This window comes from Pollicipes pollicipes, unplaced genomic scaffold (assembly GCF_011947565.3).
Source record: "Pollicipes pollicipes isolate AB1234 unplaced genomic scaffold, Ppol_2.1 Scaffold_7261;HRSCAF=8764_pilon_pilon_pilon, whole genome shotgun sequence".
Classification (NCBI taxonomy): Eukaryota; Metazoa; Arthropoda; class Thecostraca; order Pollicipedomorpha; family Pollicipedidae; genus Pollicipes; species Pollicipes pollicipes.
The window spans coordinates 28718750-28736448 of record NW_023597054.1 but is presented as its reverse complement, the minus strand read 5'-3'; the positions used below and the strand labels follow the sequence as shown (position 1 = coordinate 28736448).

At 56.0% G+C, this 17699-nt stretch overlaps 2 protein-coding genes across 2 annotated transcripts; one reads left to right on the top strand and one right to left on the bottom strand.

The window, feature by feature from the left end:
- The first annotated feature begins 978 nt into the window (after positions 1-978).
- LOC119111274 (putative uncharacterized protein DDB_G0274435) lies at positions 979-7333 on the top strand. Its single transcript, XM_037235094.1, has 7 exons — positions 979-1152; positions 2637-2815; positions 4177-4799; positions 5133-5234; positions 5301-5381; positions 6338-6466; positions 6759-7333. The coding sequence occupies exons 1-7, from the start codon at positions 1094-1096 to the stop codon at positions 6798-6800; spliced, it is 1215 nt and encodes a 404-aa protein (XP_037090989.1). The 5' UTR covers positions 979-1093; the 3' UTR covers positions 6801-7333.
- A 403-nt stretch (positions 7334-7736) lies between these two features.
- On the bottom strand, positions 7737-16065 carry LOC119111273 (serine proteinase stubble). Its single transcript, XM_037235093.1, has 9 exons — positions 16057-16065; positions 15652-15712; positions 14860-14998; positions 13700-14822; positions 13021-13205; positions 12538-12692; positions 11753-11908; positions 10824-10984; positions 7737-8314 (listed from the first exon to the last, which is right to left on the bottom strand). The coding sequence occupies exons 1-9, from the start codon at positions 16063-16065 to the stop codon at positions 8111-8113; spliced, it is 2193 nt and encodes a 730-aa protein (XP_037090988.1). The 3' UTR covers positions 7737-8110.
- Between the last annotated feature and the right edge of the window lie 1634 nt (positions 16066-17699).

The following is a 17699-nucleotide window of genomic DNA, read 5'->3' as shown; positions in this document are numbered from 1 at the left end:
AATCTGGTCAAACGAGGATCTGCACCAACACAGACCCAAAAATGTACGCTTAAGTGGAAAAAATGCGAAAAACATGCGCTGTGCGGACAAAATTAGAGGTGTCGAAATCACATCTTGGGAAAATTCGGGTCATATCGTTCTTCCCCCAGTAGTTATACCAGCCCTCAAAAAGACTGGAGGATATCCGGGCTTTGCAAGTCTGGGCACGGAGCTGCATGTCGCGGCTACGTACGTATGGATACGCCTCCATCGTGGGCGTAGAACGGCGAGGAAAGTGGATGTGGAAAATGGCGCAAAATTACCGAGGCTGTCGGAACTGAAACAACGGTGTCCAGTTGGTCTGACAAGGGTATGGAATGCGCTTGCTCTAATATCCAAATGCAAGGATCAGACCAATTTTTAATGAAGCCTGGTGCGGCCGATCCCCACGTGCCCGACCACTTTATCCACTGGCGACCTCTATCCAAGCAATGGCACTTGCCTTGGTTCTGCATTTGAACTCAGAAAGCCGCGTATTGACTTCATCGGCGCATGCACAGACGTGGTGGATTAGGTCGACGGGAAGGGGGACAGCTCCGGATGCCATCTAACATGACCCCATGGCGGTACATGGACAGAAACGAGGTGCAGGTAACGTTTGCCCTCCTCCCCCTCATTTCCACAGAGGTTTCGCCGCCACCGCCCGTGCGGTCTTCATTTGCTAAAAACTGAGCCCGCCTTTGTATCCAGCTCTAAACCTGCTTTAATGTCATCTTGTCAAGGCCATAAAACCTGCCTTATGCCATCATCCACTTGGCATTGAGCACCGGCGCCTTAATCCTTTTTGACCGCCAAAGTTTTGTCTATCTGGTAACGAAACGTGACCAACGACTCTATCTGGCAACACATGCGGTGCTCTCACGGTCGTTGGGCATGGCAGGTGCGTTGGGTGACGGGAATGCCTGGTGGCCGGCTGTCGTCCTTTTCGGTGGTAGGGCAGACCATGCGGTGTTGATTATGGAGTCCAGAGCGTTTTTCATTCAGCTCTGACCCCATTTTATTTGGTTGGTGGTACACAGCTTGTGTTCATGTGCTGGAGAATTGTTGGGCGTTTATGACGCGTGGCGACGTTGGTGGTTCTCGAGTTGAGCATAATCCGGGATATGGCTGCCGGTTAGTGCGATAGGTGTAAAAAAATAACGTGATGTTTGTTCCTGTGAGTGGAAATTCATGTTCATTTTCGTGATCAGATAACCTTCTTCCCGTGTTGTTTGCTGCACATGTAAAATTGACATCTGGCTTTCATGATTCTTGGAGGGCCTGAAGTTATATTTATGTGGTGTTGTAGCTGTGACAAGTGCACATACAGGTGTGACCAATATTTGGTGCCCATTTTTAGCCTTTTCAGTGGTAGGTCACATGGCCTGAAGGTGGATTAGTATTTTCAATCAGTATTTACAGTATGCTCACAGTAGATAGACATGATTTGTAGATAATGGCATGGATGCCATCATGTCCATGTCTGGCATGCACTGAATATTATGAATGAACACTGCATTGGTATCCTAGATCAACCTTGATGTGCTCCCTGTCAGCCCAGTCATTTATTGACATGGCGTGCCTGTCCTTGATGTTTTAGCATATATGTGATCAATTAAAAAGTACTAGAATGTGAGAGTTATGTTGCTGATGTGACATAGCAGAATCCAATACTAGATTAGGAGGTAGCCAAGTTACATCAATACCAACTTGTGAATATTCATAACTATGTGTTGTTGATGTTATATGTCACAAAATGTGTCAAGCACTACAAGTTGTAAGAGAGGCTGCAAGCTAGCATAACATATGTATTGGAACTTTCTGTGGGAGAAATCAACTGCAGAAAATAATCTGCTGTTGGTGGCCTCAGGCTCACCAGGCAGTTTGTCAAGAGTGCTGGAATATTTATCTTCCAGATAATCAGGTTCATTATAAGCACAAGAATATCCTGTTATCAAGTGCTGGAGCTAAGTTCGTCAGGCGGTTTTGCCTGTGTGCTGTGAAAATCATTCACAGAGTAGTTTTTAACTAACATCATCTTTTTGGCAAGTGTCCTTAAGAGGCATTGTTGTGCTATGGAGATGATCAAGTGCTGACAGATCTTGAAAAAGCTTGGAATCTACCAGTAATGCCACATTATAGTTTTAGTTCCTAAGATTTCTCCTTCATGGTTTGGAAGTACCTTGGGGTTTGCTTCACAGTGGTGCCATCCTTTCTGCCAATGAGAGAGCTGAACAATGCTGTGTAGCCTCCGCAGCAAGTGTGTTTTGAAGCCCCGCTGATAATCACATCATTTAGAACTACCCAACATGAGTGACATGAGCATGAGAGTCATCAGTCATGTGTAGTCACATCACATGAGAAGGGTAGGACCAGAGCAGCAATTATGACTGTTGAGCTTTGAAATGACATAAGAGTGTTATGGCCATTATAATGCTCTCATGGCCATTAAAATGTTCTGCATACATTATAACCTGATAGTACTTCATTGCTGAGCTATCTTCCTGCAGGAACAGTATCAATAGCCAAGTGAGCTCCATTGAACAGTTCTGCATTTGCATGACTTTGTATGATACACATATAGTACTACAATTTACACAGCCGTCTTCTTGTTACAGTACCATGATGACTGCTGGCACTGGAGAAGATGGAGCTGTTGCAGTTGAATTGAAGCAGAATGGGCATTCAGACAGTATTGGTGACAGTGAGGAAGGCAGTGAGAAGGTGACAAAAACTTCCAAGGATGAAAGCATCCCAACAGAAAACAAACATGATGCATCCCAGGATATGGATACTGGTGAGTTTTCATTGCAAGCTCTATAAATTCTGGATATGCATTCATTCCTTTCCAAGTCAGCTTCCACTTTCACCCTTAATTTTTTGGCATAGCTGGCTAATTTCTGCATCTTGAATGTGATCCATGCATCACCTTGTCACAGACTTTTGTGTTTTTAAATTGAATAATGCAGTTTGCCTTTGTTATAGATATGTTTGTTAGATTATCATGTTTATCATAGAGCATATCATGGTTGGTATGCTGATATTTGTGTTGTTGGACAAATAAATATTTTTGACAAGATTGGTGCTCTGAGGTTTTCAAGCATGGAGGTAATGTGATGGTTGTGTGTCACACTTTGATCATGCTGGTGCCCTGGGCCTCCAGGACCCATCAGACTGCTGACTCCCACAGACTTCACCACAGCTCATGGTGTTTCAACAGTCCTATGTCCACCAGTTATGTAACAGTCCACTGACACCAGGACATTCCTAGAACCCCTGCTGACTTGAAGAGCATTGTGGTCCATGGTGTTAAATTTCCTGCTTTTGAATTGAAAATCTAACTGGTGTTAATTCTAAGGTCTTGAATGGTCAGTTGTACTTTTTTGTTGGCTCCTAATGGAACATATTTATTTCAATTGTAGGTAAATATTATTTTCACCAGTTAAGTGGTTCATCACCTTCAAATTTTGAGTGCTCAGTCTGACAACAATCTTAGAATGTCACTTGTTATTGATACCTGGACCATTACTGGGGCTCCCTTTATTAATACTGTGCAAATGTTATAATTTGCTTCTGAATGCCATAGTTTGCCCCCCCCCCCCCAAAAGAAAAATCATGAAATCACTCGAGCTTTATTCCAATCATTTGACACTTGTGTAGCTTGCATATGAATGGGTCTTCAGTGAATGAACATTTATTTTATAACAATATGTACAGAGATCCCAAATAACCTTTCTTTTTTGTATATTTCATAGTCTCAATGAGGCTATGAATTTGTTTGTAAATAAACAGAGTGGAGCGGGAAAGATTTTCGTACAGAGATTAAAGTGAAATCTACTTGATTTGTGCATAGTAGTGTCACGAACTCACGGTGAATGAATGGATCAGGAAAATGAATAGCCTAAAGCTTCCTAAGTTTTATGATGCTTTCGGAAGTATTTGGCGGCTGGTCCCTCCATGTTCAGTGCGTTGTTTGCAAGTCTCCCGCGTTGCACGTTGCGAGCGGTGACGTGGCGTCCATACCAGACACTCGCGCCCGGCTGACCGGACACCCGAAATCGGCTGGGTAACCGAGGTCGATGGTCGCCGGGACTGGCGCTTGTCGGTCGGCTCCGCCCCCCTGTGTTACCTACACACACCTGTCTGTGTTCTCGGTAGCCGTGGACACGGCCGCACCGGTGGAGAACGGCCGCGTTTCGCCAGCGGCCGGCGCCGCCGAGGCGGAGCCTCCTCGGCTCGACGGCTCGCCACCCTCGACGCCGCCGCAGCCGCCGCCGTCCGGCCACGTGGCCGTTATCCGCAAGCGAAGCAGCGAGGTGGCGGACGAGGGCACGGCTAAGAAGGCGCGTCTGGAGTCGAGCGAGCGCGCCACGCCTCTCACGCCCGACCTCAGCTGCCTTCGCACTGTTGAGCTCATCGAGGCGTCGCTGCACAAGCTGAAGCGGGAGGTCAAGGCCATCGACCTGCTGGCCCGCCAGAAGGAGAAGGAGTGGGACAACCTGCTCAAGCTGCGCAAGGCCAAGGAGGAGACGTTCCAGCGGCTTCGGCGTAAGCGAGAAGTGCTGCTGATGCAGCAAAGTGATGAGGCGTCGGGGCAGGCGCACCGCGCGCCTTCCGCCTCGCCAGCCGCCTCCGCCGCCGTTGCCGCCGCCGCCGTCGCCGTGCCGGCCGCCACGCCCATCTCGTCTGTCAGCCTGACACTGGCGCAGGCCCAGCTGCAGCAGCAAAAGCAGCAGCAGCAGCAACAGCAACAGCAGCAACAACAGCAGCAACGACAGCAACAGCAGCAGCAACAGCAACAGCAACAGCAGCAGCAACAACAGCAACAGCAGCAGCAACAACAACAGCAGCAGCAGCAGCAGCAACAACAGCAGCAGCAGCAGCAGCAGCAGCGGGCGGCGCTGGCGCCGCAGCCGGGCCTGGGCCTGCGGCCCATCCGCCCAGCGCTGGTGCCGCAATTTAGCGGTGGCGGCGTTCGCACCGGCATGGGCCCGCAGGGGCCGACCATCAGCGTGCAACACCTGATCGAGCGGCACCACGCGGGGGGATGCGCGCCGCCTGACGCCGCCCTTTTCCGGCGCCGGCCGCCGGCGGAGCTAGGGGCCGTGCCGCAGGACCCGCAGTACCGCGAGATGCTGGCGCAGATCTCCAAACTGAGCAAGCCGCCCGGCGTGGCGTCGGCGCCCAGCTCGGCGGGCGAGGTGACGATCCACCACGTGGGTGCGCCACCGCCGCCGCCGCAGCAGCCGCCCGGCGCTTCGGACGCGGCCGCGGCCGGACAGCCACAGTCCAGCCTCGCCAAGCTGCTCATGGAGTCCAAGATGAAGCAGGGGGAGCCTGCTATGCTCAACGAGATGCTGAAGGTGATTTGCGGGGTGGTGCTGCGCGGGAGACGCGGGGAGCTGCGGCCGGATGATTGGCTGGCCAGGGGATGCTCTCCGGACTGCAGTTCAGGTGGTCCGCTGTTCAGGTTGGCGGTAAAACGCATAGCGGGTCGATGTTTCTAGATTTGAAATTCGTTTTGCATGGGGATGTCTTGCTTACTTGTCTTGAAAGAGAGCCAGCTTCAGACCAGGCTGGGTTGTTCGGACATTATGGTGATAGTGACGTCACCCATCGAGCCCCTATAATGCCTTGTGACCTGTTCGCGGTGATCCGTGTTGGGCGCCCGGTGCTGTAGCCCGCCATGAGTGTGCGTGTTCCTTGTACGTGATGCGTCTGCGTGGGTGTTCTGAACTTGTTTTGTGCCCCGTTTTAGGTGTGGTGTGCTTCGTTACTTGTGCTTTACTCTAAATGCGTTGTTCCCCCCTGTTTTGGTGATTCACCTGGTTTGCTGCTTTTCTCTTGTCATGCTCCCGGACCGGTGTGCTCTTGTCTGACCGCCTCTTCCCTGGCGGGTGTGCTTAGTTGTAGCGGCCAGGTAGGCTGGCCGTCATGTTCGTTTACAGTTGCTCCGTGGCCCGACTTCTGCGTCCGCCTCGAATCCGTCCGTGCCGCCGCGTCTCACGTGTGCCGTACCCGACGTCCGGCCGGCGGTGCTGGTCGTCGCGGGCGCGTGTCTGAGTACGCCTGATGTCAGCTGCAAGGCCTGAGTACTCCTGATGCCGACGGTTGCAGTGTCTGACTACGCCTGATGTCAGCTGCAGTGTCTGAGTACGCCTGATGTCGACAGCTGCGGCCGCTCTCGCAGCTGACGGCCGCCGTGTTCCAGCAGCCACAGATGTTGGTCCGGCCTGCGGCGGCTGGGCCGCGAGTTTCCGCGCCGGCACCGTCGCCGGCGGCAGCGTCGCAGCAGCAGCCGCTGCGGACCTCCGCCCCGCCGCTGCCGCCGCCGCCGCCGCCGGCGGCGGCTGAAGACGTGCCGCTCTGCCAGGGCTGCCGCATACGGCCGGCGCAGTTTGTGTGCGCCGGCTGCGGCAATCAGTGGTATTGCTCCCGCGAGTGTCAGGTACGCAGTTTGGTCTCGGGGCTGGCCACGGCAGGAAGGACTCTAGTGGCGCTGCTCACCGGCTGTGTCGGGTGCTGGGTGATCCGGAAACTGCTGGCGGGGTTTTCTCGTTTTAGGCGTCGACTGTGCGCCTCTCGGCGGAAGCGGGGTCATGATGTTTTGCAGGGCCGTGTCGACTGTGATGTATCTCGTTCCGGGCGCTGGCACCGGTGGGAGCTCTGCCGTTGGGCCGCGCCGGCGCGCGCTGCGGCCTGCCGTGCCGGCCGTCTGACGCCCCGGCCTCCGCCGGCAGGTGGCAGCGTGGGACAGTCATGCGGATGACTGCTCGGGCTGAGTCGGCCGGCCGGCGACCGACGCTGCCAGAGGGACCACGCCACGCTCACCGGCTCGCCGCCCCCGCCCCGCCCCGCCCCGCCCCGCCGCGTGCAGAGCTTGGTGCCGGCGCTCGCTCACCGCGGGACGCCATGTTGTGTGTATAGAGGGGGAGGGACAATCAGCTGTCGTTAATCATGTTGTATGAGTTCAAGGCGCGCTGTGCGGGATTTGTTGTTGTTGAGGTGAACGCGGCTGTTGTTGGCGCCGACACCATTGACTTTTATGTACAATAAGTGTGGACACGCTCAGATCTGATGCGACGTGGCTCGCAGAGCCTCTATTTTGTGCGGTATTTTCTGTCCCCAGCTATTTTACTATTTATGATAATCGGCGCAACACTCGCCGGGCCGGCCCGCGTGCTGGCAGCCCGCGCGCGTGCGTTATGTTGCCGGCGGCTTTTACATCACTGGCTTGTGCCATGGCGATCGTTGGGCGTTGACGGGATGTGCATGTATGTGCCCTGATGTTGTGAATACATTTGGAGGGTTCTGACTGTGTGTCTGGGCCAGCGCTCAGTAATTTAACCAGTCGCGGAATGCGTTGAGCCTTGAGCTTTCCAGCATCATAGCGTACGTTTTCCGCATCGAGGTATTTTTTATTTCGAATGAGCGGAAAGGAAGGAAGGTTGCAGCGATCAGCCACAAATAACGCTAAAAACTGACGTCGCTTAACAATGAGCTTGTTAGCCTACAACACATGGCGATCGATCGACCGCGGCGTCTTTGGCAGGCGCGCTAATGCCGACGGACATAATGCCCCGGAACCACCAGCAATCGCGACATCACGCTCACTGCCTGGCGGGGACGAACGGTCCGAGCCGCTGCCGTGGGACCCGGGACCACGCGCGCGGGCGGCCGCTCGGGCGCCGCAGCGGCGGCGGCGCGCGCCGCTGGCCGGCTGCCAGAGCCGCTGCATGCTCTAGCGCTGGAGTGCGAGCCGCGGGCAGACTGGTCACCCCGTGTACCGGTCGCCGCTGCTGTGAGCTGTGATTGGCCGCGCCTTCCGGCCCCGGACGACGATCACTGCAGCGCGGGAGGAAGCCCGGCGAGGCGCTCTCGGTGTCGGGTCGAACCCTCACGGCCACGCGCGCTCACGGACGACGTTCTCAGCCTTTTCGGATCGGTCTATTGCTCGGCCCGGCTGTGCAGCGGGAGGGAAGCGTGCGCCTCACTGTCCCCGTCCCCGCCCGCGGGCCAGCTCCACCCCACCTGTGCCCATGGACCCGAACAGCGCGGCCACCCTCGAGCATCGGCGCCGGTACGTGCCGCTTCATCTGGCGTCCGAGCGCAGGCTGAACTTCATCGTCATGCGCTCGTAGTTGCGTCGGATCCAGGTGAAGTAGTTGGCAACGCTGGTGTACATCTGCGGCTCGGCGTCGTCGTCGCAGTCGGCGGCCCATGAGACGACGCCGTACAGGTAGTAACGACCGGAGGCGGCCATGCAGGCCAGTGGACTACCGCCGTCACGTGCGATCTGAAACACCGGGCACGTCAATCGACCGGCCTCGAGAGGTCAGGCCGGCACGGTGCAGGTGGCTGATAAATCGGCTTGTATCATATAAAGGGTGCGCGCGCGCGCGCATGTGTGTGTGTGTGTGTGTGTGTGTGTGTCCGACTCAGCCGAAGCGTTTGTCGTACCGTAAGCAGCGGCAGCGCCCGAACACCCACACACCGGCGGTTATAGCCAACGTTCACAAAGAGCCAATCGCCATTCTTAAGGCCGGAGCGCAATCGATGAACCGTATTACATGAATAGAATCATCAGCCAGCCAAGCCACCTTGCCCAGGGATTGGCTGATTGTTGCATCAGACCTCGTACTACTTGCAAATATACAAAATCTGTTAGTGACATATTTGTATTATTATCAACAAAATATTAACAAGCTGTTAACGACCTGTTGTCACACAAAATCCGTAAAAGTCGCATCACTACGAGACAATGATTAAGATGAAGCATTTTTTTCAGGTCGAAGTGACGCGCTAATCTGAGAGGCCTGTATAGGAACGAGAGTGACAATTATAACTGAATTTACATGGGAAACCTTGCCACAAATTAGCGCAATTTAGCGTGTCGTAAACCAGCGGTAATTCGGCCATGCCGTAAAGCAGAGGTAATTCGGCCATGCTGGCACCGACGGCAGGCCCCAAGCACAGCAGAAGAGGCTAGCGGCCCGAACAGACAAGACGACCCCATCACGTCAGTTCCATGGAATGTTACAATACATTGTCTTTAGCTGTTATTAAACTGTACAACTCATATCATCAACTTATGAGGGTCAGTTGGGATGATCCCGGTCGCGTTCTGCCCTGTGACCCTGAAAACCCACCAAGTCTGACCCCTGTGACCCCGTCAACCCCAGCGAGGTCAGAGGTCCAGGTCGCTCACCGACACGGACCATGTGTCCAGCTTGCATGAAATCAACACAATCCGAATGCAGTTCGACTGTTAACATAACCACTACCACGCGGCCATTTGCAACACTATTTACATAACCCTGCGCGACAAACCTCAAGCGTGACCTTGCTTCTTTCCTTTCAGTGAGCCCCTGTGAGCCCTCATCGAGTCAACCAGCCTCTGAGACCAATGTCGACCAACGGCTCACGAGATCGAAGAACAATATCTTACAGCGCCCGGACAAGCATCTTTGGACGTCAGCTATAGCCGTCGCCGTGTGCGTGTCTCCGTTACTGCCGCCTGTTGCTCGGCAGCCGCGTCGGCTGAGTCGTGGGCTAGATCTCCCTTGCAGGCCGTCGCATCGTGACCAATGACCGGCTCGTGATAGTTCCCGTGAGGGATGCTCTCCTGTAGTGTCATGTGCTGTTTGATAAACTCGGAACTCGCGCGCGGACTGGAGGCCCCTGAAAAGCGTGAAGACTGCTGTGATATCTGTGCCGTCCGCGGATCACCGGGACCCCCTCTCCTGTCAGTGAACTCCAATGTTCCTCAGCTGGTCGTCCCGGAGGTCCCTCTTCCCTCGGCGGTTCATTAGGAGGCCTCTCCTGTCAGTGAACCCCAGTGCCTCTCAGCTGGTCCGGAGGTACCTCTTCCCTCGGCGGTTCCTTAGGAGGCCTCTCCCGTCAGTGAACCCCAGTGCCTCTCAGCTGGTCCGGAGGTACCTCTTCCCTCGGCGGTTCCTTAGGAGGCCTCTCCTGTCAGTGAACCCCGGTGCTCCTCAGCTGGTCCGGAGGTACCTCTTCCCTCGGCGGTTCCTTAGGAGGCCTCTCCCGTCAGTGAACCCCGGTGCCCCTCAGCTGGTCCGGAGGTACCTCTTCCCTCGGCGGTTCATTAGGAGGCCTCTCCTGTCAGTGAACCCCGGTGCCCCTCAGCTGGTCCGGAGGTACCTCTTCCCTCGGCGGTTCCTTAGGAGGCCTCTCCTGTCAGTGAACCCCGGTGCTCCTCAGCTGGTCCGGAGGTACCTCTTCCCTCGGCGGTTCCTTAGGAGGCCTCTCCCGTCAGTGAACCCCAGTGCCTCTGAGCTGGTCCGGAGGTACCTCTTCCCTCGGCGGTTCCTTGGGAGGCCTCTCCTGTCAGTGAACCCCGGTGCCCCTCAGCTGGTCCGGAGGTACCTCTTCCCTCGGCGGTTCCTTGGGAGGCCTCTCCCGTCAGTGAACCCCGGTGCCCCTCAGCTGGTCCCGGAGACAGCTCTTCCCTCGGCGGTTCCTCGGGAGGCTTCTCCTTGCAGTGAACGCCTGTGCCTCTCGGATGGCTCCGTCTAATCAGTAAGTCCCAGGTCTCTTAGGGGACTCCTGGGATCAGTCAGCATGCCCCTGCGGCCCCTTAGCGAGCTCCTCTCCTCCCCCCCCCCCCCCCGGCGAGCCCCGGGGACCCGTTCCGCCTCCCCCTCCTGTGAGACCCAGGGACCCTCTCCGCCCCCTTCCCCGGTGAGGCCCGGGGACCCTCGCGGTCCCTCCCCCGGTGAGACCCGGGGACTCCCCCCCCCCCCGGTGAGACTCAGGGACCCGCTCCGCCTCCCCCCACTCACGTAGCAGGCGTCGGCCGAGCGCTGGCCGCCGGCGCAGAGGAAGTCGCGGTCGTCCAGCGCCGGTCGGCGCAGCGCCAGTCGCTGCACGGCGCCACACTCGGCGCGTGGCAGCACCGGCATCGAGGTCTGTCGCAGCACCCCGGGCGTCTCTAGAGGCGAGTCTGCGGCGCGGCCGACGCTCGGGTCAGGGGCGGTTCCAGCGGGTTGGTGGGGCGAGAGGCGGAGGCCGTGAGGTCTGACACAGCCGGTGACGCTGGGAGACCCCACCGGCACAGCACTAGCGGGGGCAGCATAGGCTTAAGTCAGTCCTGGTCTGGGAGCAAGCGGAAGCCGTATACCCCGATCTGCATTTGTTATTACTGAAGGCATTAAGTATCCCAATAGATTTCGCAGCTTGCACGCACAGAGCAATGCAGTAACAAGAAGCTCATGACTATTTAGTTTATCTTTCCCAACTTGTGTTTGCAGAGGCTTACTGTTTAGTCTTAATCAACAATTAAGTTTGCGAATTGCGTCGTAGACGATTGGTGACGTCAACAGTTATATCCGATAAATAAACCATAGCGAAATCATGCCCTTACGCGACCAAAGCAGAGGTTAATAACACATGGCTTAGCATACACAGTCTTCAGAGTGGGGTGAAAACTTATAAACAAGCGGTCTGATTGAAATGTAGTAATTACAGCGTCATCTTATTTTTGGCTTCATTTTATCACATAAATAATCAAACCACATCAATAATAAACAAACAGATTAGCTCATCCATGCGTAAACAATTGACTGGCAGGAGAACAGAGATTTAGTGGAAACCGCAGGAGTCCTTTCGTCCGGCGCGGTTCGGCAAACAGTATGACCCAGTGTGCGTCACATCGGTGCGCCGGGTCACCAGCCGGCAGCGGGCTGCGCTGGGCTCAGGAGAACACGCGTACCTTGCTCGGCGTCCGCCGTCACCTCCTGGGCCTCGGCCAGGCCGTAGCCAGTGACCGAGCAGCTCTGGCGAGCCGTCAGCTCCATGCCCTCGGGCGGCAGGCAGAGCAGGCACACGGTCCGATCCAGGGTCGCCGGCCGCGACAGCTTCAGCAGGCCTGCGGACAGGCGCGGACGCGCGCTCAGTGGCCATGACAGGCGACAGGGGCGGTGTAGGCATTTGAGGGAGGTGCTTACAGTGGCACCGGGTGACGGAGCTGTGGAAGGATGACAGGCGACAGGGGCGGTGTAGGCATCTGAGGGAGGTGCTTACAGTGGCACCTGGTGACGGAGCTGTGAGAGGATGTCGGACGACACGGGTGATGTAGGCACTTGATGTGGGCTTACAGTGGCACCGGGTGACGGAACTTTGGGAGGATGTCGGACGACACGGGCGATGTAGGCACCTGAGGGAGGGGCTTACACTGACACCGGGTGACGGAACTTTGGGAGGACGTCAGACGACACGGGCGATGCAGTGATGTCATGAGGCAAGGTTTACTCTTGTAAAGCACAGCCACCCAGGACGCACATGGTTACTTTGCAGTCGCCACCAGATGTGCATGTTTGAATGACACTACGAATGACTTTGCAGTAAATCTATATCGGTGAGGAGCATACTGCGCCTCAGTCAACCCATGGCCTGCAGTTGACAAAAGGTTGCACTGCAGCGTTTGACAGCTCGGAAATGAGGTTAGGAAGAGTTGCGAGCGGGAAAAAGAGCGAGATCCGATACTGTTGAGCTTACCAATGTCGTTGGAGTGAACATCACTATCTATCTGATAATCCTCGTGAATGATGATCTCCTGCAGCTCCATGTGTTGTACGCCAAACTCGAGGCTCACACGGAGATTGGAGGCGCCCAGCAGGACCACAAAGTCCCGCAGTGGTTCCTTGAACAGCCTGTCCGCAGGAATACATAGTGCCATCAATAAAAATTCTCAAACTCGCCACTCCCCACTCATGGACCAGGCCCGTCCATCTGAAACATACTATGGGCTGCAATACAGCTTTTGCACGTTCGCTACGTCCCCTTAAGTTCGCAAACTTCAACATTCCATTTCCTAATCAGACACAATGTATCAGCCTTGTATACCGGCTGTAGGGAACGAGTTGATGCTGACGGTGCCAACAAAGAGCACATTGAGAGACAGTGACAAACACAGGCCTCACACCTGCGCCCGAGCCAACAGCCGGCGGCGCCACAGTGACACGCCACATCTCACCGCACCTGGAGGCGCAGCTGGCCGTGGTTAGTACCAGGTCGCGCTCCACCAGCGAGCCGGCGCACACGAAGCGGTACGGCTGGTCGGGGTCGTGCGTGCGCCGCAGGACGGCCGCCATCCAGCACCAGACCACCGTGCTGGTCACCTCGCCGCCGAGCCGCGGTGCGCCGCTGTCGGCGCCGCGGTGGCGCTGCCGGTCGCACGGAGCGTCAGTCGGCGGGGCTCGACCACATCCGCGCCACGTACGTAGCGACAGGCCCATGGCTGGACCTGGGGTTGCGGCAGCGGGGTTACTGGGGTTACTGGGGTTACGCATGTGCTTTGCACTGGGATGCTTCTGATGCGATAAGAAGGATTCACGGTCGATTTGAGCCATCCTTGGGATGTTACTGCTGTATGGGAGATGACGTGACAGTTTTAGTACGACGCACTGCGGGCGCGATCAGATTTCAGCAAGGGAAACTGAACCACAACTGGGTGACCTTCGAACTCGAAATCTTGCAACCAACAGGCAATGACATCTTGTTGCTACAGGTGTCATTAAATAGGTTTTTTGGCATTAAAGAAAGTACATGCCATGAAGCGTATGATAAGCAATATGACAGTATACATGAGTCCAATCCATGGCATCAGGCGATGCTGAGCCGTTGGCGGAGCCGTCGCCAGGCCTCCCCTGATACTCACGTATCGACTGCGCGCCAGCAGACTGGCGAGTGACGAGCCCATCATGCCGCAGACTGGCGGGCGGACGGACGTGGAGAGGCTGCCCATGGCCGCGCTCAGCGCCACAGAGCCGTGCGCGTTCTGCGGCGGCGCCTTCAGCTCTGCCTCCTGGGCACTCCCGGCTTTGAACTCCTCCAGTTCCGCGGCGGGCTGTGTCGATGGGGGCCGTTCCGCAGAAGCGCCGGAGCCCGAGGCACCGCCGGTCTGCGCGGCGTCCTCCTCTGGCGTGGCTGTCACGGCGCCTGCGGGGCGCTCTGCCGTGACTGCATCCGCCGGAATCTGCGGTGCCGGGGTCGACTCCTCGGGCGCCTGCTCGTGCATCGCTTCCGCCTCCGCCTCCGCCTCTGCCCCGGAGCCGGAGCCCTCGATGGCGACGTCAGCCGCCAGCGGCAGCAGGTCGTCGCCGGGCGCGGGCGCGTCGCCGCTGCCCTCCAGCGTCGCCTCCACGCCGCCGGCTTTGGTGCCGGGCCGGATTGGCATCAGCGCCGGCAGCAGGTGCTGGTCGTAGTCGACGTCGCCGATGTAGTCCAGGTTCTGGTCCATGACGGGCACGTTGGCCAGCGGACCCAGCTGCTGCGGCGGCGGCTCGGCCGCGGCCGTACTCGGCTCACCTGGCGGCGTGCTCGTCGCCACGCTGGCCGGCGTGGTGGCGGCCGTGGTGAGCAGCACGTCTGCGCCGGCCGGCAGCGAGGCCTCCTCCTCCGGCGGCGGCAGGTCACCCGCTTGGAATGCGTCTGGCGCCGGCGGCAGCGACGTCGTGCCCAGGTTCACGTTGTTCTGGCCGAGGCCGACCATAGAGCCGGGCTCGAACGTCTCGCCCGGCTTAGCGAACGGAAGCGTAACGGCGCCACCACCCTGCTCCTCGCTCGGCGGCCAGGGACCCGTGTAAGGCCGCGTCACGATGTCCACAATGCCCGTGCTGTCCGTGATGATGGCTACGATGTCGACGATCTGGCTGTTCTCGCCATGCGGCTCCTCCGGCATCTCGTCGCCGAAGTTGACGATCGAGTCGACCAGACCGTCATCGAAGGTGGTGCCCTCTGTCGTGGTGGGCGTGGGGCCGCGGCGTCGCCGTGCGCCGGCGCTCCGCGTCGAAGCGACAGCAGGAGAACTCGACGGACGGAGTGAAGGCGGTGCGCAAGCCGTGGCAGTGGCCGCTCGCATCGTCCTCGAAGTCGTTGTCGGAAGAGCAGTTGTAGCCGAGCACGCAGTAGCCGGCACCGGCGCCGCAGGTCTGCACACCCTGGATCACGAACAGTCCTGCGGCGCGTGGACCCGACGCTCAGCTGACTTGCACACGTGCGCGACGCGCAAACCTCGAGCTGCGACTGTCGTTGCGCATCGCTACACGGTGCGGACCACACACGGCGTGTGCTAATGAGCCGCGACCATTCCAGTTGCATATGTGATCAATCCATTTTTAGATGCGTCACGTCCCCTGCTGGTGTCATGACCGATTTATTGGGCGAGTGGTTTACAACATTCGAAACGTGCGTAAATCAACTAACGGCAAGGTCGGCGAGGTGAGTGAAACATAGATTTTGATCCACACGTTTAGTGTGTAGCTCGACCTGATCCTACATTCAACACATTATCAAGTGGCGTACTGCCCGCTCAGCGAAATCCGTTGCGAGATATCTGGCCAACGTAGATTTCGTCACGAGCATCGAGCATCGAAACTGCATCTGTAAGGAGCACATTGGTTGCGGTACATGGAATCGAATCATAGTGCACAATACCTGGGTCTATGATGGGCTTATCTGCAGGCTGCTCTGTGGTCATTGTGGGCGCAGCGGGCTGGACGGGCGGCTGGTGCTGTGCGCTCGGTACCACGGCCGCCAGCTGGTCCAGCCCTGCGAGCATCTGATCGAGCTCCTCGCGCGCGGCGCCGTACTCGGCGGGCGGCTGCTGACCGGCAGCCGCCTGCCGGAACAGGTACTGTAGCTCGCCCAGGATCTGCTGACTCGGCGCCACCTGGCGACCGGCCGGGGGCGCCCCCTGGCGGCCGCTAGAGGACGACACCAGCGGCACCGCGCCGCACCAGCCGCACAGCAGCAGGCAGAGCAGCGGCCTCATGGTGGGCATCTGGCGGCAGTCGATCAATGCTTTGGGTCTGGAAGACAGGGAGTGTAGGGAAGCAAGGTCAACTCCAGGTACAGCCCCTTTGGTCAGTACCCAGCTGACCGTCCAAGTTCGGCGACTCACAACGAATGGGTTGTTTTTGCGGCGGCCATCATGCACATCCAAGGCCGATTCCTAAAAACTGCATGGATTATTTACTAAAGCTTAACGGCTGATAAAAGATATGGCTCGCTTACCGGAGCCATATCTCGATAACCAAGGGTCGCAGTGCCACAAAAGTTGCCTAGTGGGACAGGCAATGGAATGGGCTATCGAACTGGTGTGAATTTGTGGCACCATGTGGTACGCGGCACGTGCATACGTGTTGAGAAGATAGAATTGGCTGCTTTTGATGGTTTTTTATGTTTTGGGTTGTATCTTGGCACCCAGTGTGCGTACAGGCGTGAATGTTGTTTCCTAAGATTCACAACTGAAGCGGCTACGCTTTCAGCGTGCATCGCGAGTTTGTGGAACGCACCGTTGCGCTGCAAATTGCAATACAATTAGCAGGGGGCAAAGTTTTAAAAATTCGGCGCCGAATACAAGCCACTACCGTCAAAACTATTCATTATTTAGTGTTGAAAACTACATGAGCGTGCTGGCCAATTCATTCTTTCTCTATACCACCTTTTTATTATATTTTGACCCATGTCGCTCGCAAATGAGCCTAAACTTGCATGACGACTTTTTAGGATTGCATAACGGCTTTTTGCGCCGCGACGAAAGAGGTTTCCGTAAATGCTCTTTGTCGTACTCTACGGCACCATGGTATCATTTCAAGGTTTCAGTCCACCCCGGTGTCAAAATATCCTAAGATTTTTAGTTGGTCACTCAACTCGGCGACAGATCGGCGACAAATCAGGGTATTTCCTATGGCCCGGCTGCTCGACCGATTTGTTTTTTTTTTAACACCCGACTCACAGTGTCCCGAGTTTGACGGCATAAAATGCTGAAAAAGATCCAGATATGCGGATTCATCTGCCCGCAAGGGCATGTTTCAATCGTTGCGACGCGACTAATATCAGGTGGGCGGTTACTTTCAATGCACTGCAAATTTACAAGCAATATCCCCATTGCAGTGTCTTGAATGCCTGCCTAGAGTTTAATTTTTGCCTGGTTTACGTCGCTGACGGTGCCGCGATTCAGCATCTTGTCCTCAGCGACGAGAGGCACTGACAGTTCAGGATTAGTCAGCGGGCTGATCCGATCCAGTTAGAAATTGACCTGAGATTATCCCAATCGCCTTTTAAGACACCAACAAGGCTGTTGACACACTGTAGCGGACACAAGCGACCAGTCCTCTTCCCTTCAGTTCAGTTCAGTTCGCGGCTTCAACTCTGTTTTGTGAAGAAGTGGGAGACATCCATATTTATTTATATATCTAGGCGACATCCATATTTTGAGGATCCATTGCATATGTTTTCACCGCTTCCCAAACCTATCTTTAAAAATTATGCCTCTGCTCGAAATACAGTTATTTCATCAATGTTTTGATGCATTTAAATAATCATTCACTATTCAACCTTTTTTGCAACATGTTGCTGGAAATTCGCATGACAGCCAATGATGTATGCCATGAGAAGGCAATAAAAGTTAAAAATGGGGTGGTGTAGCAAATGTAGGAAATGAGGAGGGGGAGGGGTACAGGTAGCATTGCCATCTCCCCTTCACCGATGGTTTTACTTCCAATAGCAGGAAGTTTTATGGTAATGTGGTCCAAATGTCCTATGAGGTCAGTGGAAGGCTGGCATTTGGTTGCTTCTGAGGACAATGTTGGCTCTTTCCTGATGATAGCACTCCTTCTGTAACAGGAAAGCTCTGGAAGTCATTCATTCTGCAG

Excerpts from the sequence above, each read along its gene's own strand:
- LOC119111274 (XM_037235094.1), top strand. The coding sequence starts at position 1,094 with ATGACGCGTGGCGACGTTGGTGGTTCTCGAGTTGAGCATAATCCGGGA. Across the intron at positions 4,800-5,132 it reads AACAGCAGCAACGACAGCAA|GACCCGCAGTACCGCGAGAT; the intron begins CAGCAGCAGCAA and ends GCCGTGCCGCAG. Across the intron at positions 5,382-6,337 it reads TGCTCAACGAGATGCTGAAG|CCGCTGCCGCCGCCGCCGCC; the intron begins GTGATTTGCGGG and ends ACCTCCGCCCCG.
- LOC119111273 (XM_037235093.1), bottom strand. Across the intron at positions 12,693-13,020 it reads ACGGCCAGCTGCGCCTCCAG|GCTGTTCAAGGAACCACTGC; the intron begins GTGCGGTGAGAT and ends TCCTGCGGACAG. Across the intron at positions 10,985-11,752 it reads GACGGCGGACGCCGAGCAAG|ACTCGCCTCTAGAGACGCCC; the intron begins GTACGCGTGTTC and ends GCCGCGCCGCAG.